The sequence below is a fragment of the Suncus etruscus genome, chromosome 5, assembly GCF_024139225.1.
Source record: "Suncus etruscus isolate mSunEtr1 chromosome 5, mSunEtr1.pri.cur, whole genome shotgun sequence".
NCBI lineage: Eukaryota > Metazoa > Chordata > Mammalia > Eulipotyphla > Soricidae > Suncus > Suncus etruscus.
The window spans coordinates 130,427,740-130,448,995 of NC_064852.1; the positions used below are offsets into that span (position 1 = coordinate 130,427,740).

The window sequence follows — 21,256 nt, forward strand, 5'->3', positions numbered from 1 at the left end:
GAAGGTTCTTTCAGAACAAACCCAAGATATATGTGTGTGGGATATAAGAAGATATGTGAATATCTTACCATTTCACCTTTACTACCAGGACTGCCATTATTGCCAGGAGGACCCTAGAGAACATCAGAGAATAGTAACAATATAGATAATACAAATATATTTAAATAAGATATTTATAAAATAAAGCTATTGATGGATCTTATACTTGGTAGAAATGAAATAATATCTCTAACTAGGAGGATAGCTCATAATATGTGAGCATAAAATTAGTATTACCTGAATAAGTTAGAGAGCATGGAATATAGTCCTAAATTATTAATGACGAATATCAATTTCATCACTTGTTTTATCTCTGAATTTTCCTTAATGCCATTTGTTTGAGGCAATTCATCTATGCATTGTCTACTTTATTCTATTGTAATGTGAACATAAAATTCATAGATTCAGAAACTGTACAATCTCAAAAGCTATTATTTTTAATATGAATAAAATCACTATCAGTGTAGACAATAAAAATACCTCCAAGTATCTCTTAGAAAAATATAAAATTTATAACAACACGAAAACATATGCTCTCTTGAAGGACATATGGCAGTACCTCCCCAAAGTTGTGTTCGCTACTTACTGGAGGACCTGGAGAACCAGCAAGTCCCTGGGGTCCAGGTTCTCCTCTTTGTCCAGGGGAGCCACTAGAGCCAGGAGATCCCGCAGGTCCATTTTCACCCTAAGACGTAAAATCATGAAGGTCAATTTCATGCTCATGTCTAGCCACCCAGTCAGTTTACTCCTTGTGTTTAAAACATCTTTGTTGAAATATGGAATAAGGAGTTCTATCTCAAGGAAGGAATCATTGATTTCAAGGCAGAGAAAAGTAGTTACTGTGTATGCAAATGTGTTCTCTCTGTTTTCCAGAAAGAGACTTGAAGAGAGAGGTGGTAGTGATAACATAAAGGAAATATAAATAATAGTTGAGTGTCAAAATCAATAGCCTTTTTAGAATTTAGAATAGAATTATTGTTGAGTAGATGAAAGGGTATCCATTTAAATGGTTAAAAATCACTTTTATGGAGCAATTTATTTACTTTTGTTGTCTCCAATATATATTTTATATTTATATAAATATTGTTTACCTTAGCACCAGGAGAACCAGGAAATCCTGCAGTTCCAGGGGGACCAGGTGGGCCCTGAAAAATTAAAAAGCAATTTCAAAATTCTTAAGTAATTATTAGCTAACATTTGTAAATAAAAAATGATCATATCCCCAGTACAAAAATAACTATCAAAATAAGACTAAAATGTATTGTTTATGAATGTATATTATACGGAAGAAAAATAGTAAAGCAAAATAAAATCTTAATTATTTTAGAAACTCTGTATTATCCATCACTACACACATTTCCACAAATGTCTTAGTTACATCTTTCTATTTATATAATAGAGTAACATTATTCTTCATTTTTTAATGATCTGTTAATTTTCATAGCTTACCCAGGCACACTAGATATTAACTAACATTTTAGTTTTTATATAAATGTTGACTGTGAGTCAAGTATAATAAGGACCACAATAGTGATTTTGTTTATGTACTCAGTAGCAGTTTGATGAGATACTTATGAATAAGGTAAAATTTGGGGTTTATTAAAATTATTAAATTCCATTTGGCATCATGAAGATCACCTTGTAATCTTGCATCTGCATTAATATGCAAATTTATATTTTTCAGCTTATATTTAATTATATATGTATAAATATGTATATATTTCATTAATTAAGATAAGGTTAGATTTTAAAAAGCAACTTACTGGTTGTCCATCACTCCCTCGAGCACCATCATTGCCTCGAGTTCCCTACAAAAAGAAGCTTATCTTAAATATTTTCTTATTACTAAAAGATTGCTCACAAGTAATATTTTATCACAACTTATCTTTGATTAGAGTCTTTATCTTTGATTAGAAGTCTGAATTGAGTTGACTTTTCTCAAAGTAAAAATGTAAAAATATGATATACAGCAATGATCTATACTGCACATGAATATGAGTCTATGATTTATAGAACCTAAGGATAATTTAATGATTCTAATGAAAATCAACAAATGTCAACATTTGTACAAGCCAACTCTTCAAGAGGCTGTAATTATTAAGATATTTGTTCTTTTTACAATATTATTAAAGATGGTTTCTTAGTTGAAAGACAATTCTTCAAGTGAATAACACTCTCAAAAAAGCTAGGGTGGCCATATTAATATCAGACAACAGATTTCAGGATCAAAAAGATTATAATAAATAGTCATTTCATAATAATCAATGGATATACACATCAGGAATTTTAGTATATCAGGAAGAATAACATCAGGAAGAAATCACACTTCTAAACATATATGCAGCTAATGAGGGAGCAGAAAAATATTTTCTCCAAGATAGACCACAGGCTGGGTCACAAATCATACTTCCATAAAATTAAGAGGATAGAAATTGTATCAACTATATTATCAGAAAAATAGATGGGTGTATTCCAATACCACACCCATCACTGGTATTTCCATGTTCCTCCCCAAGGATCTCAATAATTCTCCCTGGAATTCTAAATAGAATTAATAGTGTCGGTAAGAATACTTACTGCAGCTCCAGGAAGTCCTGGTCTTCCTCTCTCACCAGGAAGGCCTCTTGGACCCTACAAAAACAAATCATAAATGGGCTTTACTTCAAACTTAACATGTTTAAGAACATTTAAGATGGCAACCAGGCATATTTTGGGCAAGATGAAGGGTTATTGTAACACAGAAAATTATATTATATAAATAGAATTACCATGGGTCCAGGAGATCCATTTTCACCAGGAAGACCATTTTCACCCTAGGAAAATATAAGACGTTAATATTAAGTGTCACAGCACTCTGTGTAACAAGTATATAAGTTAATACTTTTAAAAGTGTTTTCTGAAGAATATTCTGGAACCTACACAAAAGATGCACATCTCAAGAATATAAAACTTTTTAGTAGGCCTTTATTCTATTTATTTCTGATGTATCTCACATCCTGCACTTTGAAAAGTTGAACTAAAAGGAAGGAACAAATGCATTCATTATTCAAGAATTCTCATTAATTTCTAATCTAGACAGTTCAAGATATTTTTATTAAAATCTTAATATTAAGAGCATTTGAGTTAGAGACTTAGGAAGTTCCTAAAGTATGAAATTCAATTCAAATTTTAGAAAAAGTCAAAGCCATAATATAAATTTATAGCTAACATATTTTAATAAATTTACTGATAAAATAAAAGATTTTTTTGGATTTACCTTTAATCCAGGAGCACCAGTTTCTCCCTTTTCTCCATTTCGCCCATCAAAACCCTATGAATTTATAAAAATGATATGTTACTAAAATTGACAAATATTCCAAAATGAAAGTTTTACACTGAATTTCTATTTTGGGAGGAGGCACATGCGGTGACGCTCAGGGATTACTCCTGGCTATACGTTCAGAAATTGCTCCTTGCTTGGGAGACCATATGGTCCCGGGTCAGCCATGTGCAAGGCAAATGCCCTACCGCTGTGCTATTGCTTTGGCCCTACTCTGAATTTCTTTATAAACAACTTTTATCACAGTGAACTAGTAGGTTGAGGAGTCTCTACACAATGCTGAGGGCCCAGGAGTAACTTAATTCTGTTTGGTCACAATACTATGTTGAACATCATCTTAGATAACTAAAATAATTTTCAATTAAGAGCATTTGTATTGATTTTATTGTAAAAATTATGAAAGCTAAGAAAAAATGTACATTTAGTACAAGTGGGAAGTTGCTGTAACTAGAGAGTAGCAAATACTAGTTTTGTATACTATATTTCTACTGTTGACAAATTTGAGACTCAGTTCTCAATAACACATTTTAAATTTTTATCTGACCATGATAAGAAAAAGGAAAGTCTCATTATTCATTTTTCATAAATATAATAAATTTATGTAAATTGTTTAATTTCATAGAAAACATCAACTAGTTTTTTTTGTTTTGTTTTGTTTTGGTTTGGTTTGGTTTTTGGGCCACACCTAGCAGTACTCAGGGGTTACTCCTGGCTGTCTGCTCAGAAATAGCTCCTGGCAGGCATGGGAGACCATATGGGACACCGGGATTTGAACCAACCACCTTCGGTGCTGGATCAGCTGCTTGCAATGCAAACGCCGCTGTGCTATCTCCCCGGGCCCACATCAACTAGTTTTAAGACTTACTGATGGCACAAATTCAATTGTGTCATCAAACTGACTAGTAAATCCCAAACCCAATAAAACTGCTTAAGGTCCATTGTAGAAAGACTTACTCTGTGTCCTTTCATCCCAGGGAATCCAGGCATGCCAGCAGGGCCTTTCATGCCCTAAAAATTAATTGAAAAGATATTAATGAAGCTGCAAAAAGAATCACAATTTAGAAGTCAAATGTCTTTGTTAGTGAATTCAATTTAATTATACAATAGTTTTCTGCTAAGGTCACTGTGATTACTTCAATAATTGCATTGAATACTATAGACTTACTGGGGGTCCAGGGATTCCTCTGTCTCCAGGTCTTCCTGGTCTTCCTGATTCCCCCTAAATAAAAAATATTAAGAATAGATAAATGCTTGTAGTCTATTAGAGAACAGATTTCTTTGCATTTTTTTCTCACAAAGGATTGATGGAAATGCTTGAACTAAATGTATAATTGTGAGACTAGCTTTCTTTAACTTAAATATGTCTTGAACAACTCAAGCTGAGTTATCACTAAAGTATTAAAAATATTGGCATAGGAGAAGTAAGAAATAAACGGAGAAGTACCAATGAACAAGGGGCAAGGAGGTGCAGTTATATCAGTGGTAGTAAGTAAAGACAGAGATAATTATCCAAACCACGGAGTTAACACTAACATCATGAGACCTAAACTTGAAATGCCAAATTAAAAAAGTTGACTTTCAAAATGGCAGGCTGGGAGGGGTGGGAGATAGAACATGGGAACATTTGTGGAGAGAAGTTGATACTGGTGGAAGAATTTGTGATGGAACATATTATGCCTAGTATTTAACTATGAATAACTTTATGAATAAATTTGTTTTAAAAAATAAAAAATATTTATGCAGAAATTAAATGAGAAAATTGCCTAATGTAAAATCAAATTTAATAGACTAAAAATACTTGGGAGTACTTCTAGCTTGAATTTCAAAAAAATCTATCCATAGCTATGTAAACACTAGTAGGTTCAAAGATTAATATGAGCTAAAATACATTAACCTGACACCAATTTGGGTGCCAGCTAGATAGCTCAAGAATCAGAAACATATTATTTGCATGCACCATAAGGCTTTGATTTCTACCCCTGGCACCACTGGTTACCCAACACACCTGTTGTGATTCTAGTGACTTCCAACATTCAGTCCTAGCAGTTTTATGTCATTGAATCTTAGTGTTAGACCATTCAGCTCAGAAGGCTAAGTGATGCTAGGAGTTTCCTGGGGAACCCTGAGAAGTCTTCTCCCAATACAATAATATAAACACACAATAAACAACCTGCCATACAATCAAAACATATATTTTTAAAACAAGTTTTTATCTCTGAAAATTTCACAGATAATAAATAAAAATTATGTTAATTTTTCTGTATCACCACTCATTCAACTTACATCTTTTCCAGCAGGACCAGCTGGACCTACAGCACCAGGAGGTCCAGGAGGACCCTAAAATTAAATAAAAATATATTTTACATGTTCTTTTTAATAGAGTAATAGATTATATATATTTCTGAAGGGAATATCATTTTGGAAAATATCTTCAAATTTATTTTCATAAAAATAAGTTAATATTAAACCTATGCTCTATATAAATTTTTGTATTAGTTTAACTATTTTAATACATTTAAAATATCATGTCTGTTTTATATTATTAATGTATTTGTATACCCAAAACACAAATATCATTTTGAAATATTGAATTAGGTATATATATATATATATATATATATATATGTTCATAAGTGGTTTGAAAACTGTTTCCCTTAATATCACCTTCCTTAGTTTATTACACACATTAATTTGAAGAGCTTTATAAGATTATATTTATCTCAGATAAATTATGAATTCAAAGATTAGAGATGAGATTAACTGAAGGTAAATAGATACTTAATGTAAATTAAGAGAGAAAATTTTGTAGTCCTAATAGGAAGTAAATTTAGGTAGGAAATAAACCACAAACTACCTTATAAAACAGGCACATCAATTAGAATCCAAAGGATATTTGAAAACCAATTTAACTATTACAAAAGTTCTAATCAATATTATAAAATAGTATAAACTTAATTGGTACTATGGAGGAAACTATAGTTATACTCTAAAAAAACAATGATTTATATAGACATATCAATTTATTAAACATAGTTAATAACTGTTACTTACAGCAGGACCAGCTTGTCCAGTTTCACCAGGGGGACCTTGGTATCCTGGAGAGCCCTAGAGAATTGAATAATATGTAAGTATTTTTTTAAAAGTAATTTAACCTTCATATGTTTTAGTTACATATTATAGCCAGTAAAATTTTGATTCATAAATTAAATAAAACTTTATTTTAAATTTTATTTATTAATTTTAGTTTCTTAGTTTGAAATAAAACTATTTCAAATGACAATGAAGTTTAATTATATTATTCCTTCTACTTCATTTTTTAGAAATAGAACTAATCCAAACTATTATCCATATTACATGCAAATTAAACATGGGATTACTACATTAAGGTTTCAGCTGCAGTATCAATTTGTGTGAAGAAATTAAATGTGAAATTTTAAGATCTTTGGGGGAGTATATTAATCTCAGTTGTATTTCTATGTAAAATTCATGCAATACATATAGGGATAGAAAAATTACAGTAAAATTTTATTGAACTTGATTTATTTAAAAGTACATACATAGAAAGTAATACTAAGATATACTTACAGGTGATCCAGGATGACCAGATGCACCAGGGGGACCAGGAGGGCCAGGAGGACCCTGGAATATAAATTTTAATGTTTTTATAAAGTAAATTGATCTGAAATACATTTTATTCAGCTATCAAAAGATCTCTTTATATGGAAATGATAAGGGTTAGTTTAAGAACGAGGACAAGTATACCTTGTTATGTGGTGACTTTTAATGGACCTATTTACTTTAATGAGAACTATAATAATAATTTCAATAAAGGATTATCAGCATAAAAGAAATTACCAGGGCTAAAGAGATAGTACAGAGGAGTATAAGGAACTGCCTAATATTGTTATGCTAACCTGCAGGTCAGAGGGATATTTTATAATTATACATGGAAAAATGATCAATTAAAATGATCCCCATGATTCATTGCTATTCAGAATACAGGTAAAAGGTAAAAATATTACCTATTTTGAAATACTTGTATTTAATTAATAAAGCAATATATTATAACAGAATTACTTCTTGTAACCTGTTTTCTGGAATGTTAACAATAGTTCATTTTATCTTAATAAAACCTTCAAATCTGATTAAAAAAATCACCATACTTTGTGATATAGCTGGATAAAATCAGATATTAATAATCTCTTTCTGGGTAGAAATGATAAAATACACTGCCCTCAAACTTAGAAAATTTATTACATTGTGTTTTTTTAATCTATACTAATTACAGGAGTCTGAATTAAGTTTATTATTTGTATCCATTTGCTAAAAGTTTGTCTTTTGTAACTTTGGCATCAACTATGCACTTTATGGTGTGGATAACAATTTTCCATAATCCCAGAAAATCCCTTGCTATGTGTTATTTATACTTATGTGTCTGTTATTGACAATGTCATGAGAACCTTCCTTAGTATTATTGCTCTTAATTCTACAACAAAGCTTATTTGTGTAAAAATACACAAATAAGACAAATAAGTAAAGAATACACAAATAAGAAAAATAAGAAAAAAACACACAAATAAAAAATATCAAAATTTTTAAACTAAAATAAAAGAATAGATAAATATGAAGACCAAAACACGAAGACAAGTGGACCCCTTAGATAATCACTGATTTTATGATGAGTAAAGCATAAGATTAATATAATGAAAGGATAAAATGAGTGGTAATAAGGAAGAAAATGAATTCGAGAGAAAGATAATGTGACCATTTCCCCAGCTTTAATAGAGACTAAGCTCTTTTGTACAATTCCGTGAAACCATATTATCAGAATAGCAAATAGTCAAGATTAAAAAAAAATACTGGCAACTTAAATAATGTTCTAAAGTTCCAGGAAACGTTTGTACATACAGCTGGGCCAGGAAAGCCCCCGCCTCCACCACCTCCAGCCTTGACATCGTATGAATCAAACTGGGGAGAATAGTTCTAGAACAAAGAAACAAGATATTTATGATTTAGAAAATAGAAAACAGGTTATAGGTCTTTATAAACACATTAGTAGTTCAGGTGACATTTACTGTTCACTGGTAAAAAAAAATTACTCAGCATGATAGAGAATGTGGTATGTTATTTATTTTGTGTATCCTATTTATCTGTAGTTTAAGATATCCTGAAAAAAAATTCAGCAGCATAAAAATGTGGTATGTGTTATTTATCTTGTGTATCCTATTTATTTGTAATTTAAGGTTATCTTACAGAAACATTTTCTTATATGATACAAAAATATTTCATCTATCTGTATAAGATGTTGATATCAATTTGCTCCTATATACTTTTATTCAAAGTATTATTTCTAAGCAAAGCCCTCAGCATTATAAATATATATCACAGACATTGTGATGATTGAGTCTTGACAACATATACTCATTTTGAGAAGATAAAGGGAGAGGACAACTGAAGTTTCTAAGTAATTAATGATTACAATAAAAATCTTATCTTCTGACATGGCTAATATATGTAACATATTCATCTCCAATTAAAATCCCAAAAAGACATATAAAAAGAATAATGGAAAGATGGGAAAGCTGCATGATCTTATTGCTATGGCAGTTTCTTGGTGTATATTTATATTGAATTATAGGCCAAGAAATATATTTATTAGGTTATAAAACCTTATGATATTGGATTATAACATTTCTTCTGTTCATTTGATTTTTGAAAAGTCTCTTTAATTTCATAATTACTTGGTGTGTTATAGAATTTTTCCTGATTCAGAAACAGAAATTAAAAGTTTAAAACGGAATTATTTTAGTAATGGAAGGTATTACCTGATTGACAGTAGGGCATGATTCACAGATTCCAGGAGCACCAGGAGGACCAGGGGATCCTGGTTGTCCTGGGATACCAGGATCACCATTTCTCCCAGGGATGCCAGGTGGACCCTAAAAAGTAAAAGACCCAATTATTCAGAATTACTGTGAAACTACTTTAGTGTCTCTGCTTTGTAATAGAAGGAATCAATAGAAGGGATAATCTTTGTAGAAACTTACAAATGTGTTATCTATATCATGAAAATAATTTCAGTGTAATTTATTACTTACATATTAACCTATATTTTAATTTTAAACTGATAATAAAGATCAACAAATTAAAAGCAGAAAATCTGAATATTTCATATATGATCATATATTCTATTTCAGTAGCTTATGACATTTAAATATAGGGGTCTAAAAGAAATCTCTGGGTGACATGTTTAAATACAAAATGTATTTTAGAATAAAACATTTATAAGTCAAACAATGCCAGAAATTATTCTTAGCATTAATTCATATCATGAATAATGAAGAATATTTACTTACTGGATCTCCCTTCGGGCCTTGAGGTCCAGATCCACCAGGAACTCGAGAAGGCTAATAAATAGTAAAGTAATAGATTAAACAACAAAAATATGGAACAATTTTCCCATTAACTCAATTTTCATATTTACTTTTTATCCATCATTGTATTCATTCTCTAGCTTTAACTGTTAAGTTCAATATTTGACCTGTCATTTCAACAGTTATTTGATTGGCATTACTTTTGTGCCCTCTTACACTCCTATGATATAGAAGCTATTGTGTTCTTCCATAAGACTCTTGATGGTATAAACATTTTTCCTTATACTTACAACTGTTGGAGGCTGTGGGCAAACTGCACAACATTCCCCAAATGGAATCTCTGGGTTTTCGCAGTCTAATTCCTGTTCATCACACATTATGGCATCACAAAGAACAGATCCTGAGTCACAGACACATATTTCGCATGGTTCTGGTTTCCAGACATCTCTATCTGCATAGACCTGACCAAGATGGGCACATCCTCCGTCATAGTCTAAAAAATAAGTTAGAAAAGTATGAGGTTTACTTATGTTTGGCTGAAATGTAAATTTTGTATATGTCAGGACTCTCAGACAACCAAAGTGGAGACGATTTGAAAAGAATTATATCTACATTAGCTAAATATGTGAGATTTCTTTAATAAACTTGTCAAAAGAAAAATTCTACAGCTACCAAGAATACACTAAATATGGTGCCGGAGCCATAGCACAGTGGTAGGGCATTTGCCTTGCATGTGGATGACCTAGGACGAACCTGGGTTGGATCCCTGGCATCCCTTATGGTACCCCGCACCAGGAGCAATTTCTGATCACATACCCAGGAGTAACTCCTGAGTGTCACTGGGTGTGCCCCCAAAACCAAAAATAAAATAAAATAAATATTACTATCTGACTGTTTAGTCTTAAAAGATTGCTTCTGTTTAACATCAGAATTCTACATTACAGTGAATGTTCTTAAAGTCATGTGTAATCTATCTAGAATATGAATTTCATATCAAAGAAATATTGTGCACACAAACAGTGGTTTATTAAAGAGGAAAATTACAAGAGTTAAAAAAGAATGAAAGCACATATTTTGTGCATAGGGCCAGGGTTCTATCCCTCAAACCTCATGGTATACCTAGTTCTGTTCAAAGCAATCTCTCCAAACAAGGAGCTGAAATATCCCACAGCACTGCTGCTATGACCCCAAAAAAGCTTAAAAAGAAAGAAAAAAACAACTACTTTCATGGGCAGAAGATGGAATTCAAAGAAACAGCGCACAAATTAGGTCCTGGGTTACATTTGGTTATTATAGGACACCCCTATTGACCAGGCAAGGCCAGGTGAGTGGCTGGTAGACTCAGGAAAGACACAGATTTTTAACTCCAGGACTTAATGTCTATGCTAAATATTTTGGGTTATGGAGGTTAACCGGCAAAGCTCACAGAAGAAAAAAAGTTACATTACAGAACCTAACTTTTCCACAGAATATTGAAATTGTATCCATTTCTCATTTCCTTTTGTATGTGTGCAGATTTTTTAAGGTTTTTTAGTAACCTTAATGAGTCAGGAAGCTTGATCATTAATTCTTGTTTTGTGTAAAAATTTCCCAAAAAAAGATCTACAGCGAATAAAAGAAAGCATAAAAGAACGAAGATGCCAAGACAAAAATGTGTGTGTGTGTGTGTGTGTGTGTGTGTGTGTGTGTGTGTGTGTGTGTGTGTGTGTGGGTTTTGAGGGGCCACACCTGGCAACACTCAGAGATTACTCCTGGATCTGCACTCAGAAATCATTCCTGGCAAGCTCGGGGCACCATATTGGATGCCGGGAATCGAACCTGGGCCCTTCCCAGGTCTGCCATGTGCAAGGCAAACACCTTACCACTGTGCTAGCTCTCTGGCCCCCTAAAAATGTGTTTATTTTTATGAGTTTCATTCTTCTACCATGTTTGATACAGATCCATGAGAATATTAGAAAGAAATGTTATCTATCCTTGATACACTTTTACAATTATATGTGAATAAGAATGTGCAATTACTAGTAGCGTATCATACTTGTATTATATCATACCTTTATCTATTCCAACAAATAAAATCAAATTATTCCAAGTAAAATAAAATCTGTTATAAAATTTAACTCTTGAGGCAAGAGAGTTGTGAGAGAAGCTGGGAACATTGGTGGTGGGAAATGTGGATTTGAGAAAGGTACATTGCATGCTTGAAATTCAATCATGAACAATTTTGTACCACAGTGCTTAAGTAACATAATTATTAAAAAAAAAAAAAGTTAATGCTTGGGGCCAGAGCGGTGGTGCAAGTACTAGGGTGTTTGCCTTGCACGCGCTAACCTAGCATGAGTCACAGCATTCCATATGGTCCCCCATCCAGGAGCGATTTCTGAGCAAATAGCCAGGAGTAACCCTTGTATATATATCACTGGGTGTGGCCCAATCCCCCCTAAAAGTCAATGCTTTAATAATGATGACATATTAAAGACAAATGAGTTTAATAGTCAAACCTAAGTAAAATATCTTATATTTAAAATACTATCTATTCTTGTCTTCTTAATTCAACTTAAACTTAACATAAATCTTATATGCCCTTCTTCTGTGCTTAATCTATATTGAGGAAAGCACAAAAATTAATTTAAAACTTCATTTGAAAACCAATATTCAATGCATCACTTAGTAAAATTTCCTAGTTATGGATACAAAGTCCAAATGAGTGAATTGAGAAACTATGGCATATAGATATATAGATAGACAATGAAATATTACGGTGCTGTATGAAAAATAGAATTTTGCAGTGAGTTGCAACATCTTGGAATTGTCTGGTATCATTTTAAATGATAAATAAGTCAGAAGAAAAAGGACAAATACAGATTATCTCAATTATCTGTTATATACATATGCAGAGAGACAAAAGAAGAGAATATAAATATCAAATGATGACAAATACTTGGTTGGCTTCACAACACAAAACTCAGATTAACAATTTAAGAGTGTTGGGTGGATGGAGATCCAGGGGTAATGAGAAGCAGATTAGAGGTGACATAGAGCTTTGTACATCAATACTGTTTACATCAATACAATTGTAGTCATATTATATAAATTATAATCAAAGTGAAGTATTATAATTAAATTTCTTCATTGAGTCAACCCTCAATAGGAATGTCACCAAAAATACAGTATTTATATCTGCTATCCAAAGTATGAAGTAAATAAGCAAATAAAATAAATAAGTAAATTAAATTAAAAAGTCAACTTTATATTTTGGATCACATCTGATAGTACTCAGGCTTACTCCTGCCTCTGCACTAAGGGATCACTCCTACTGGGCTCAGAGAGACCATATGGGATGCTGGCAATAGAACCCACTTCAGCCACATGCAAGGCAAACATCATACCCAATTTTAAAATTAATATTTAAATACCAATATTCGGTGTTAAAACATCAACTTTTAAAATTCATTAAAATACTCATGCTTTATTCATGATTTTTATTTAACTTCTTAATTCAAAACTTAATAGAAACCATATGTGGTAAACCTTTTAAAACTAGAATTCTGACCATAAAGTTTGAGTTATTTTAGTATTTTGTCTCTTTAAAAAGTTTTGTCCTAAGTAAAGGAAGACAGTTGAATATTTAAAAGAATTAATACAGCTTTGTATAGTTCCTTAACTTATTTTACATAGATTTGAAAAACTGGTGTTATTAATTCAGCATCCATAGAAACTTACGACTGCTGTGAGACATTTTTGTTTTTCACTTAATTGAAATTAATCACTTAATTGAAATAATGAAGAGGTGCATGCAACTTTATTTTCCCTTCTTTTTTTCTTTAAATGTCAAAACATGACTGGTTATATGTTTTACTGAAAGATAAACTTCTTAAGTTCTATGTATCTTGGTTTTAAGATACTTGTAATTTATAAAAAAAAAATATTTCCTTGACAAAGCACAGAAATGAATGTTTGGTTTGAGAGGAAAATACAGTTGTTTCCACATTACTCATGCCTTTGCTTTCCATGGTTTCAGTTGCCTGTGATTAGCCTGGATATAAGGTGTTTAATGGGAAGTTCCAGTCATAAACTCGGTACTTCAGAAGAATAGGATGAAATCTGATGTGAAGCTCATCCAAACTCCAAATTCTTAGTCTAAAACTAGGTCATAATGTTGACCTTGTTCAATGATAGGGATCTAACCTGTATCTGAGAGGGGATCTAATCTGGGTCTATGGGGGGATCTAACCTGGGTTTGTGAAGGGGATCTAATCTGGATGTGTGAAGGCAATATAATTGGGCCTTCCATGTGCAAAACAAACGTACTGTTGCTCCAACTCTGTTGTTTTCGATTTTTAATTAATTTTTAATTAACTTTAAAATCTGTCTCTTTAGACCACTAGGTGTTTCTGTTTCTTGATCAAAATATAATCTTGCAGTAAATTTATTTGAGATCATACAAATAGTACATCAGACTAGAACTCTTCACTTTTGGGATCTAATTTATGGAGCAAAATGTAGCTATTCTAAAACATATCTTTTTCTGTGGGAGGCACATTAGATATGCATGCTCAGGGCTTACTCCTGACTTTGTATTCAAGGCTCATTCATGGCGGGCACTGAGGACCATACACAGGGGATCACATCCATGTTGACTTCAAACAAAGCAAGCACTTTAACACTGTACTATCTTTCCAGTCCCTATGCAACATAGTCTTATTTATTTTTAATTTGGGGATATGTTAGAGGAAAATTAGAGACTTTATAAAATATTTTATTTTTCTGATTTAGTGATCATACTACCTTTGAAAAACTGATACATGTGTTTTAAAATAAGAACTTTTCAAAAGATCTTGACCTATTTAAAAGCATAGTTTTAATTTTAAAATATTGTTTTGTATAACAAGGTAGACCCTGCTTCATTTTGGCCCCACCTACCCTTGACCCCACCAAAACCAAATGTAAGAACTAAAAGTGTTATGAATCATTGCTACTAATGTTTTCTTGTTCTATTTATATATTATTTTGTAGCCCATAGTAAACTTCTGTTAATATTTATATGATGATTAATATTTTATCCTAAAATAAGGATGGAGACTTAGATAATTAAAAATATTTATTAATCAAATGTTTACATAATTTAATGTTTAGTGTTAAATTATAGTACAACTAAAGATAATATGCTTATTTTATTATATTTGACAAACTTTTTCATTTGATATCTGATCATTTTCATTCATTGAATCATTTCTTCATTATAGTTAGTTTACTTGCTAATATGGTATAATAATAGGCAGTTTGTAAATTTATGATCTTTAGATGCTATTTTGAGTACTTAGCAGAGTAATTTACTATCTGTTTGATGTAGTCATACCAAATGCCATGGGTTTGAGCTTACCTATAATTCTTATTGACAATAAGGAATGTGACACATTAAGCAATTTATCTAAGTTCATGTGGCAGGGGCTTAGGCTAATATTTGAATTTAACAAAGGTGCTTCTAATTTTGGTATTTATAATGTCTTTTAATATCTATGCCCTTTGTGCATTCTCATGAGTGAGTAAGGGGTTAAAAGAGCCAACTATAAAGTTCTGTTCCTGAGTGATTTGAAAATCAGGTAAACTTCTAAACAGTCTGAAAATGCAGATTAAATAAAAGTGGAGGGTTAACAACTCTCTTACATATCACTTCTATCTGGTCTCAAAAAGAAAGATAAATATTTAGAGTTGAACTCTGCTGTCTTTTTCCTCCTGACCCTATGAAGAATTATAGCCTCAAGGCCACTCAAATGACATCCAGACCAGCATCAAGATTAAGCTGCAATGAAGAACCCCAAATATATTTTACCATGTACAGAGATGCATGTTTCAAGCAGTAACAATAAAAATGTTTAGAATTGAGCTACTAATGCAAAAATGTATTCAGGAAATCTCACTAATACACTTATTTACAAAAAAAATGTCATTTTTAAAAATCCATTAACATTCTTTTACTTCTTTAGAAGTTTCCCTTCTAAATTTGGACATGATTATGCATCTCTTAAGAGTTTTTTTTTAATTTTATTTAGTTTGATAAACACTGTTCCTGTTGACCACCCTCCAAGCTAAATAATAAAGAAAATAAAGTTATAGAAAATAAATGTCATTTCTCTGAAGCAGTCAATTTTCAATACAAGTTTAAAAAAAATCACTGTTAATATGGCCAAGATACTATAAGGGTTAAAGGTCCTTGTCTTTCATGTGGTCCATCTGGGTTTAATCTCCAGCACCACATATGGCATCCTGAGCTTGCCATGATTCTGAGCACAGATCCCTGAGCACAAAGCCAGGAGTAAACCTTAAGCATAGTGACTATATTCAACCCCACAAAAAAATAAATCCAGCCCTGTCTGGATTCTTTATCTGTGATTTTTACATCTTTTATGCATCTTAAGTTTTGCCTCTTACTTTGAACTTTTCTTTTAATTTATAGATGGTGTTTTAAATGGCAGTTCTTGACCTCAGTCCTGGAAAATACAAGCCTTTTATTAGTTAATCTGAAAGGAATCCACTTCTGCAGTGTTTTCATTAAGCACAGACAGAAATTTTAGTGGTTAATGTAAGTCCCAAATTGTAGTTAGCAAATGGCTTGTGTAAGAATAACTATCTCATTTTTTCCATTGCCATCTTGACATGAAACAGGCAAACTTTCCCCTTTGAAAACTAGATACTTTTTATATTCTACAATTTTCCTCAGAACTTTCTCTTTCTCTCTCTCTCTTTTATTTTTTTTTTTGTGGAAACCAATAGTAGTGAGCTTTATTTTTCCAAGGTAATCTGTTTTACAAGAAACAGTCTACTAAGCCATTTCCAAAGTTATTGTAGATCTGGATGCTTTACAAATGTTCTTCATATACTGAAAAGACATAATATCTTTCATCTTTAAATCTCTAACTCTTAAGAAATCCACTGTAATCTCTTCAAAGTGGTGATATCATTTGATGTTATAAAATGAGAGCGTTTGGACTACGTTAAGATTTGCAAATCTGTACCAGTCATTTACAGTGGAACCCTACATGGACTTTCAGTAGATGGCACTCTTCTCTTAGAATGGTAATTTACAGTCTTGACATGTGACTCAGTAGAAGTTAAAGGGAGTTTGTCTGAGGTGCTTTAATCACAATTCAACTGCTACAAAACTCATTTATACATTCCATGAACATATATATCATCTGATAATGCAACAAACCTGTAGATGATATCAACCCTGAAATCTAAACTAGTTAAATTACATTCTTTTCTTTCTTTTTACCCAAAATTGCTTCAGTGTTGTTGATTTTTTCTTTTCTTATAATAATATTTAATTCCCAAATTTAATCAGAATATATTTTTGTACATATTTTCTTACATTATCTGATGTAAAATATACTGGAGATGCAGAAGAAATGCAAGGTAACATGGAGGTAAATCTCAAAGTTCTATATAATTAATACTTAGAATTTATGTTATTATAGAACTGAAGGTGACATATGGTTATATCATAAATGAGTCTCTTTTTAAAAATATATGTCAATTCAGAGTGTTAAAAGTCTGTCTTTTTGCATATATCATATATGTTATCTCAGAGCTTCTAGAACAACATATAACTTTTTTAATTCTCCTTTTAAACATAAAAGCTATAAGATAAGAAAATTTAGAAAACCAAGGTTTAATGTATGTTTATATCCTTTCAGTAGGAATTGACAGAATTTTGATTCTAGGTGTAACTTTGTCATCTCTTAGCTATCTGATCTTAACTAAAAATACCAATGAAATATGAGTGACTATACATATTACTCTAAAAGAATACTTGCTTCTAGTATTTTCATGTTGCTTTTTCTTTATATTGTTTATGTTTAATATAAAGAACAGCACAAACCAGAAATCTTGACTATTACTTGATAGGTTACAAATTCCCTTCCTAAGCATACTAGAAAATATCTTTCATAATTAAAAAATGGTTCTCAGAATTTATTGCAGCTATCTAATTATAAAACAATAAAAGTTCTGCAGTTCATCACTGTGGTAGAAAGATTAAGTATACAAATACAACCAACATTAGAATACTGTTAATTGTAATTAAATTTATCTTCCCAGCTTTTCTAAATCAGTATCAGTAAAATCCTGCAAGCTATCTAGCTATCAAATGTTCAGTAATGTAAACTTATATCACTTAAGGTCTACAACAGAGATTTGAAAAGCATTTTAAAAGTAGTTCTATAGAGAATTTTTTAACTACCAAATATACAAGTTTATTTAGTTTTAATATTTTACCATTAACAGTACTAATGAGTTTAGGAAAGTTGTGTTAACTATTCTTGGGAAATATATGAAGCATTATTTAATATTTAAAACTCATATATGTGATATTACAAAATTTGATGGCACGCTATGGGATACAGCTGTGTGACATTTATATTAACATTTCTCAGTTGGACGCTAGGTGGCAAGTCTTTGTGCTTAACTTTTGGCATGTTTATAAACACAGGAAATATAAAACAGATCACATTTCTCCATTGATGGAATGTTATACAAGCATTAAATAGAACTTTTACAGAATTGTAAAATATCAAAATTCTTTGGGAGGGTATATTGTACACTATGGAGAATTTCCGAATAGACTAGACATTAGTGTCATTAGAGTTGTATGTTTCTTTCTGAGATTCTCAAAGTAAGTAAAAGAAAGTCATATACCAGAATTATGTATTATTGTCTTCATTGTACTGTATAGTCAGCCACATCGGCAGCACTAATTCACCAGCAGAAATTTATTGTAAAACTTATAGGGAGCATAAGATATATTATCTCACAATACTTCACATTTTTTAGGGAAAAATAGGTTTTTAGATATAGAAGAGTTGAAAGAAATTCCCTTTACTTCTTTTAACTTAGCAGCTTGGAAACGTGTCTAAAATATGTCATCGGATTTATTCTTTTCTAGAGAAAAAAATATAAAGTGGAGGCTAAAAATGAAACTTATCTGAGGTAAAGTACTCAAGGATTAAACATGCTTTCTTCCCCTTTAATGAGAACAAAATAAGCACAGTACTTGTAAAAATTGTAACTCATAAGCAATTTCATGTATTTTTCCAATCTTTTGAACTGAAAACAAGTTTTCAGAAATCAGGAGAATTTATGATGTCGAGCTGATGTGGTCATCATTTGGCATGTTAGCCCAGCAGCATCTTCTAGGAGGCACTAATGGGAAGCAAAAGGAAAATAGAAAAAGAGGAAGGTTTTAGAGAAAGGGAGGGAAGCCCAGAGAAAAGAGAAAAGAAAAGTCCTAAAAGCATAGGGAAGAGTCAAGGGGTGGAGTGAGGGGGAAAGGAGAGGAACTTCCTAGGAAAGGGTGGAGAGAGGAGTGTAAGAAAGGAGGAGGACCTGAGGACCCAAAGGGGTGGAGAGATAAGAAGGAGGAGAAAGAAAGGGAGGAGGAGGAGGAAAGGGGGGAGGGGAGTTAAAGAACAAGGAATTTGGGTGTTTCTTTTCTTTTGTGCCATAGACTGACTATAGTTAGGGAAATTTTACTGGTGTCCCCCTGCTTCCATATATGACCTGTGAGGACATAATAGGTATAAATATCAAAGATATATGGTATTAAATTCATTTTGCACAAGAGATTGTTTTATAGGCAATCACTTTTAAATGTACAAGTAGAGATTGATGTGCAATTTCTTCTAACTTCTTTAACTTTAGCATTTAAATATTTTTAGGAGAGTTTGCATTATAATCTGTTCAATAATTTCATAATTATGAGAAACATGATTCAAACAATAATTTCAGCCAATCAATTAATGAGAAAACATGTTTTGGTGAAATTGGAGTACAAAACAATTGTTTGCATTTATTAGAAAGTACAACAAACCAACCCTTTAAAGTCGACTAGTATTGGTAGTATCTTTACCTTGCTTACAGAACATTTAAAAATTCCTAATGAAAATACAGTTTTAAAATATTTTCTCTTTACTGTGAATTTTGTTAAATTGTAGAACATGCAGAAAATACTAAGAAGTTATTAGATAATATTTATTAATCAATTGTGTAGTGCTTGAAACAATATTAACAGAAATGATAAAATGCTTTTTTTTTTTAGCAGTTTTCCAAATGTGGATAAACTTGGAAATAATCTCTTCTTTCTACTTGGCAGAAATTTATTCAACAATTCTAATCATGGGTAGTATTTTCTTCAGTATATTCTCCATGCATAATATTTTTGAAATGCATTATCTTATTGGGAAAACAATGTTCAGCGTTCTACCCTTAAAAAAGAATCCAGCATACAAAGAGAGAACATGCAAAGTATTATAAGAAACCAATAACTTCCAAGGACACATTCCAAGATGTTAACAATCCAGGAAAGGAGTTTTATAAAGCCATTTTAAAAGTTTCCTTTCCCTGGACTGTTCACATCAAAACAAGAAAGTTAAAAAACATCTTTATCTTAAACAACTGCAAAGTTACAAAAGCAAAAAATGATAACATTGTTTTTAAGCAGATGCGAAAATCACCATCAGCCCCTGTGGTGAATTCTATGAATCACAAAGTGGAAGCTTATGGAAGAAATCATCTTTTAGGAAACTCATTTCCTCTGAACACCTATTTGTAAGGAAAAGCCAAGACAAAAGTCCTATAAAGTTTTGAAATCAGTACATACTCACCTTCTTGGGTCTGCTGTGCGAAAATAACAGTGGGATGAAGCAGAGCAAGAAGTAACCAGGTTCCCCTTTGCACAAAGCTCATCATGTCTAAATATCAGACATGAGACTCTTTGTGCAAGAAGGAGAAAAGAAAAGCAGTTCAAAGTAGCACCATCAGTTGTTCCCTGCCCTTCAGCACCGGGCCCGTCATAAAACTCAGCCACTAAGATTCCTTTGCCTTGGCCTTAAGTAGGAAAAAGTTTGGCTTCTCTCACTTTCCAGCCCCTTTCTGAAATATGAGAGCAGCACCATCCCCTTAGCAGTAAAAGAAATGATTAATATTTATTTTTCCCTTATAGAAGACAACACAGTAAGAAAAAAAAAGCACATCTCGAGCTTGCGTGCATCTGTTTATATATAAGTCTAGGGTATATTTCAGTCACATATACTTGTGTGATTTAAGATTAGACATCAAAAATGTTCTGCCTTGGATTTTTACATAAAAATTAACTGCATGTATTTTTAAATTTTCCTTTTCTACCACTTAATGACTGCATAATTTTGAAAAATTGCTTGGTTCACTTTTCTTGGGTAAGGCTAATTTGCAAACCTTATCATCCTATAAGTTTTTTTTTAATGTTGGAATTTTGCCAGAATCCACCCTAACTCAATTTAAATAGGAAACTGCAAAAGATTAACTGAAAGAAAAGCCTCCATCCCTTCCACTCATCCATCCACTCTGGATTCTAGATGTTCAATTTCAGACAAATGTCCAAAGACTAGTATTTGAACTTTATCTTGAATGGCTGATTAAAAATTAGATGCATAGCTATTGCCATTTTAATTTCTCACCAATTTTGTTAGTAAAGGAGTGATGTCTTGTGATC

At 31.8% G+C, this 21,256-nt stretch overlaps 1 protein-coding gene across 1 annotated transcript in view; it reads right to left on the minus strand.

Annotated features, from left to right (window-relative positions):
• The window catches only part of COL3A1 (collagen type III alpha 1 chain), a 41,198-nt gene extending 20,629 nt beyond the window's left edge, over positions 1-20,569 (minus strand). The window contains exons 1-17 of the mRNA XM_049773331.1: positions 20,391-20,569; positions 10,023-10,225; positions 9,715-9,765; positions 9,184-9,297; positions 8,267-8,341; positions 6,944-6,997; positions 6,410-6,463; positions 5,642-5,695; positions 4,524-4,577; positions 4,313-4,366; positions 3,296-3,349; positions 2,808-2,852; positions 2,617-2,670; positions 1,803-1,847; positions 1,131-1,184; positions 626-724; positions 69-113 (exon numbers count right to left, since the gene is read on the minus strand). Coding sequence (XP_049629288.1) covers positions 69-113; positions 626-724; positions 1,131-1,184; positions 1,803-1,847; positions 2,617-2,670; positions 2,808-2,852; positions 3,296-3,349; positions 4,313-4,366; positions 4,524-4,577; positions 5,642-5,695; positions 6,410-6,463; positions 6,944-6,997; positions 8,267-8,341; positions 9,184-9,297; positions 9,715-9,765; positions 10,023-10,225; positions 20,391-20,475 — 1,194 coding nt within the window. The 5' untranslated portion in view covers positions 20,476-20,569. The remainder of the gene's footprint in view (positions 1-68; positions 114-625; positions 725-1,130; positions 1,185-1,802; positions 1,848-2,616; positions 2,671-2,807; positions 2,853-3,295; positions 3,350-4,312; positions 4,367-4,523; positions 4,578-5,641; positions 5,696-6,409; positions 6,464-6,943; positions 6,998-8,266; positions 8,342-9,183; positions 9,298-9,714; positions 9,766-10,022; positions 10,226-20,390) is intronic.
• Between the last annotated feature and the right edge of the window lie 687 nt (positions 20,570-21,256).